Source organism: Apis dorsata, unplaced genomic scaffold (genome assembly GCF_000469605.1).
Source record: "Apis dorsata unplaced genomic scaffold, Apis dorsata 1.3 scaffold_88, whole genome shotgun sequence".
In the NCBI taxonomy this organism is placed as follows: domain Eukaryota; kingdom Metazoa; phylum Arthropoda; class Insecta; order Hymenoptera; family Apidae; genus Apis; species Apis dorsata.
Window position 1 is genome coordinate 555,972 of NW_006263386.1, and position 6,694 is coordinate 562,665.

Below are 6,694 nucleotides of genomic sequence, written 5' to 3' on the forward strand. Positions count from 1 at the left end.
TTAAAATAAAGGAACAAGATGCTATCTTGGATAATTTATCTTTTTCTATCGCGCTTTTATCGTTTATCCTTCGAAAGAGGCGTCCACCATTGGTAATTCGTCCCTGAGGCGATGGATAATCATCGATAATCTATTACACCGTCGATCCTGCTTTTTCCTTTTTTTTTTTATGCGCCTTTTTCTCACCTGCTCCGCTCGAAGGCTTCGAAGGGTGGAACAGAAACATTTCAATTTAGGACGTTCAAATGTTTCTATTAAATTTCCACAAATTTTACTATACATAGAATAAACAAATATCATTACCATATGATAAAAATATATAATTTTATAACAGAATATATTTATATGTATATTTACATATATTTCTATTACATATCTATTTATATATATCTATCATTTATTATATATATGTATAATACAATAGAAATGTATATTTAACAAAATTAGAAATATTTTTAAATTATACATATATTTGTAAATTAATAAAACAATTTATGAAATCTTTTTTATATTCTTATATCTTCCATCCAGTTGTGATGAATATTTAATATACAAATCTCTCATTCTGAAGAATAAAATTCTAAAGAATATCCAAAAAAGAAATCAAGTTGATGCAAGAAAGAATTAGAATTACAATTATTGCATGTAATATTAATCGTGAATAAAAATTTTCTAAAAATTTTAAAGTAGTGTAATTCGAGGGTGGTTAAACAAGGATAATAATTGTTCTTATATATTTATTTATCACGAGCAATAAAATTTATATTTGATAATAATTTTATGAATAATTTTGATATAATGTTATAATGTTCGATCTTGCATACAACATGACTTGAAAAAAAAAAATGATGAATAAAAATATAAAGATTACGTGAAATGTAATTGTAGAACGATCAAGCTTGCCATCCGCATAGCGTGACACGAGTACCTCTAGTAAAAACGCTATTGTTTACCGACTTGTTATTTATATTGTGGAAGCAGCGTGTCGCAGTGGAATACGCTAATATAGAAGATAAGCGAAACGCCATGAAACCTACACTCTTACTCGGATGTTTGCCTCACGTGACTGGTAAGAATGAAAGAAGAAATTATTAATGATATACCTTTCGAGGACGAAGAGTTTAGTTGTAACTTTTCGAAATAAAACGTGATTATTTATTTATGCGCTTAATATTCTTCATTTCGTGAATCGTAGTCTGTATGATAAATATGTTTTTTTTTTTAAAAATTGTTAATTATTTTATTCGAAAATGTTTGAAATTTATTATAATTCTTTATATAATAAAAGTATAGATAATAAAAGTAGAAATATGTTTATTTAAAGTTTTGATTTTATTTATTAGAATGAATGCAATATTAAATACAAAAGATATTTATTTGTATATTGCATATAAGTATTGTGTATATATAATGTAATGAACAATTAATAGAAATATGAGAAATAATATATCTAGTTAGAAATATTTCGTAAATTGGTTTAGGAATAAGTAGCCAATAATTTATATTTAACTTTTTTAAACTTTTATTCATGAAGATATTTTTAAAGTTTTATTTATAAAAATATTATTGAGAATCTGATGATTCAAAAAATTGCACAATTATGAAATATAGCCTTGAAGTAAAAAAGCAAATTATGACAATTTATTGAATAGATAATAGATAATTCTGATTAATATTCAAAGAAAAACGAAAAATTATCCCCTGTTGTTTAGTTGACCGATCTTACCAAAAGAATGCGAACGATTTCATCCTATTCTCTTCCACTTCGTTTACTTCTCTTAAATGACTGAGCACCACTAAACACGTGGATAGAACGCTTTAACATTCTTTTTAACCAGCTGTTACGAAAATATTCGTCGGTATATATTAAGTGATTAAGTAATATCTGATTTTTTTGAAGAAAAATGATTAGAAATCACTTCATCATTTTGCAAGAAAACGAAAGACATTCATGATTTGTAAGAAAAACAATTTATTCAATCGATATACCATTTTTATACCAATTATAAACATATTTTTTGGTTTTACCGATTAACACAAAAATTTCTCGCTAACACTCGACAATCACACACTCTCGCATACAATTAAATCTATTTATCGATGCATCGGTAATTTTTCTATATCAAATTTTATTCGTCCCCTATTCAACCCTCAAGTTATCATTTACAATCGTCAAATTTTCTTTAATAAATTTGTCTAATCAGATTATCACTAAGAATTAAAGAAACATTATTTTTAACAAAATTTTTCAAACAAAAAAAAAGATAATTATAAAATAAAATCGTTTGAGGGTTAATGTTTAATCGAATAAAATTTCTTCGTCGATCGATAATATATCGACACGTTGATCGATGTAATAATAACCTGAAACGCGATCACACGGTTTAACAATTATTTCCACGATTGGAATAAAGAGATAATATTAAGTTCACTCGCTTACAGACATTTCGATTTCAAAAATTCGCGCTCTTAAAACGATTAATCCTAATGGTAGATATAATACAATCCGTACGTACGCACAGACACAAGGACCAAAGTCTTTGGTGAATGTTTCGGGTATATTTAATATTCTATATTTTATATTTTTTTCGCTTAATATTCGAATTTTCTTTGAATTCTTTTTATCTTTTCTACCCGAAATACCGTTCGACTAGGTCCGACTTATGCTATCTTTGGTCCTCTAGCCGCTATGATTCTTTCCCAGACATTGAATTTCTATTGAAATTTTCTAGTCCTTCTCTTTTCTCGTTTTCTGCCTCGTTTCTTTTTTTTAATTCGAGGATTTTCGATAAATTATTTACAATTGTAACACGACATTTTTTCCTCTCCTTATATAATTAGTGATTAGTGATTGATAGAACGTATCGAAGAATGTTAAATGATTTTTAAAAAGTGATTTTTGAGCTTAAGAAATTTAAGCTTGAGAAATTGATCAATCTGAAAATTTTTAATAAAGAAATTAATTGGAATTTTTTCAGGTTAAAAATTTTAGAAATTTCAATCGCAAACAGAAAACATTATTAAGTTTGATTTATGCGATTAATTTAATCATTATTCAGCAAATGAAGAAAACAAAACGTTCGATCAAATTAAAATTGCACAAGAATAAATGAAAATTTCTTCTTTGGTTTTAAAAAAATATACATTCATTTCGCAATGCTTGAAAAATGAATTAACATTAAATGAATTTGAAAAAATATTTTGGAAATATTCAATGTATATACATATATTCATTTACTTTTAAAATTATTTCTGAACTTACAATAGAATTTTAATTAAAAATACTAATTGCAAAGAAAATTTAGACATTGAATTTGTTTTGCAAAAAAAAACAAAAATAATCATTTTTCTACTTACAAGTAATTGTCTATATAAAAACTTAAAATAATATTGATATTTAAAATAGAACTAAAATAATTCAAACATTTTAAACAGATTATTAATAAATTTCTAATAAAACATAAAATATTCAAATATTCGCGCCACTCACATAAAATATTTATTTTTGTTGATATACATATATCTACTTCAATATAGACGAATGAAATGCAATTAAATTGCCATATTAAGAAAAATGAAATTATTTTTAATAATAAAGACAGAAATTTTAACATTATACTTATATTATCTTCACATTATTTGCGATCCAAAATTTCTAACCTAAAAGTACAACAATACGAATATTGTCATTTAATAATGAATAAAAATTCAAGCAAATCAATTTTTGTAATTGTATCAAAACACGTTTCTTTGAAATAAATTCTTTTTCACTTGTGATTCTGATTGCAGGAGGTAGAAACGATAAAAATATGAAAAAATATCGATGATTATTGCGGCACGATCGCTGTATATTCAGCGATATTGAATCGACATTTAAAAAACACACTTTTTGTTTTCCAATCTCTAGAGTGACAATTATCTTTTGTTTAACGAATTCAATGACAAAACGAACGATTAAACAATATTTTTTAAGAATTTTTGTTCAATTTTTTAAATACTTTTTATATAGTACCAATAAAAGAATAATTTTTATCTTAATACATCAAACGTCATGATGCCATTATAATTATATTTTTTATTGATCATTATAAAGTATTATTTATTATATTTCATCAATTAATATTGAATAAATTAAAATTTCAATTGATGATGATAATTTAAATGAAATTTCAACTAAACAGACTTATAATAAACATTGAAAATTTTCTTCTAGATCCAAATTTATTTACCAAGGATCACATTGATGTTCAATGTGTTAAATGATTATATTATGAAATATATAATTCTAAAGGAATTATTTCACTTTGTCACTCAAGTGATTAAATGATTAAATCGCTTCTATTATAAATGTAAATGAACGTATATCTAAGTATTTCAAAACCCTGCATGTGTAACTGGTAACGCTGGCTCGGATATAATGTAGTATAATACGGATTTATACGTGCGAGAACATGCGTACACATGTATACACGCACGTGTATAATAATATATGTGTATGGTGTGTTTTTTCTTCCATATTTTTTTGTACGTAGAAGACATCTTGTAATTAAAATTAATTCCATTTTTTATATCATTTATAGAATTCAATATATTTTTTATATAATTATGAAATAATTCCCTAACAATACCATTAATTTCCAATTTTTCTCCAATTATGCATATTTCCACACCACAATACACGTGTGTACATATGTATACATACGTATCTGCACCTATTTTAATACGTGTGTATATATATATATATATATTTTTTTTTTTTCGATATATATCTATATATAGTATATAAGATGTATATTTACATATATATTTATATATGTAAGTACACATACCGAAAGTACAGCAATAATGGACGGTTGAATATTTCCTACCTCGAAAAAGTGATTGATCTTCACTCGGCGACGACTGAATTAGACTCGAAATATATGCAAAAGCGTGCCTCCCTTAAGGGGCGTCTTTTCATTGTTGAACAGCTCGGAGGTATATAAGTACCGGTTATTAGCAGAGCCAGGCACTTCGAACAGGTGTGTGCTTATACCTAACACGAAACTCATTTAAAATTTTTTTTCACGTAGAAAATTTTTTTGGATTGAAACGATCATTTTTTTTTTTTAGAATGTGCGATTCTTCGATTATGATGGGTCCATTCGAAATAGAATCTTATATTAAATATCACCAATTACAATCAATTTTATCGTTTTATGTGTAGACTTTTATCTTTTCTTATAATAAAACTCTTTTTTTTGTTATTTAATGCCTTTTTTTTTATATTTCATCGATAAATTTTGAATAGAAGTACGTATCATTATCCTTAAACAAATATATTATATATATCCCTATAAGATTAATTTTTAATATAATCTTTTAAAATTAAAATTTAATATCTTTTTTACCGAAAACAAATATAACTCGGATATTTAATAATTCATTAAAATGTATCCAACATTAATTTCCAATAAATACTACTTTCTTTCGTATCCAATCTTCATTGAACTGTTAACAAACAACGAGCAAGTGTATCATCATCGACCCATCATCCTCAATTTCAGACCCACATTCGCATAACTACCTATCCATTCCTTGTCTTCCGTTCTACAAACCTATTTCGAATTCATTTCGACCACTTGCCAACAATTCACCACTTTCTACTTCACACTTCCTCTCAATGATACACGGAGACAAAGAGGGAAGCAAGAAGCAAACAGTGACGGACGCACGAAGATTCAAGGGAGATTCCGTGAATGCGATCAACTTGATAAAGAATCTCAACTGTTACCGGGGACAGGTATCATGTGATAAGAGGAGGCAGGCTGCAGGGGTGGAGAGTGTCTAATATTGGCGGGCTGCGAGGGTAATTGGAGGGAGCGATAGTCAAGGGCGGGTGCTGCTGGATGCTGTCCCTCTCTGTGCCGTCGAAGATCGACCTTCCTCTGGAACGCCTTGTCGCAGAGGCCGCATTGGAACGGTTTGTAGCCTGTGTGCTTGCGCATGTGCGTGATCAGATTGCTGCTCTGGGAGAACGCCTTGCCGCAGACCACGCATTTGTGCGGTTTCTCGCCTGGAACAAAAAATTTTTAAATGTTAGAAAAAGGAAAATTGAATTAAATTAAGATGGAATATTGAATAGAATTTGTGCTTTGTTAAATTGGTACTGTTCATTAGAATTTTCTCGTAGAATCAGTAATTACAATATACATAGTTAATTGGTGTGGATTAGAATTTAATTAAATAATCGAATATATTTATTATTAAAAGTATTAAATATATTAATTTTGCGTATAACTCGAGAATTAAGATTGAGTAACGATCATATTTGTGGGAAATTTTCATTTAAAATGATATTTTTAATAATTTAAATTAATAATCGTGATAATTTCTTGAAGATTCTTCACAGAGTGGAAACCAGATTTATTAAACATAGAAACAACATTTCTCCATGAGTTATTTAAACATAACTTGTGATAATGTGATAAAATACGATAACCAAGTTAAATCATAACTAAAATAAGAATATACATTAAAATAAGAATTTTGGTAAAAAATACCATAAATTACTGACATTATAGATATTATCAGTGATATTTTACAAAGATTATCCACATAATATTTTATTTTCCAATATACCTTCCAGTAAGCTTTCGATCGAGCTCGACTTCTTTCGCATTCTTAACTTTTACTATAAAAAAAAAAAAAAAAA

The 6,694-nt window shown here is 27.0% G+C and overlaps 1 protein-coding gene across 1 annotated transcript in view; it reads right to left on the reverse strand.

The window, feature by feature from the left end:
• Positions 1 to 5,107: 5,107 nt before the first annotated feature.
• Positions 5,108 to 6,694, reverse strand: part of LOC102673319 (zinc finger and SCAN domain-containing protein 22-like) — a 29,003-nt gene continuing 27,416 nt past the window's right edge. The window contains exon 6 of the mRNA XM_006611449.2: positions 5,108 to 6,055. Within this exon, the coding sequence (XP_006611512.1) occupies positions 5,763 to 6,055 (293 nt within the window). The 3' untranslated portion in view covers positions 5,108 to 5,762. The remainder of the gene's footprint in view (positions 6,056 to 6,694) is intronic.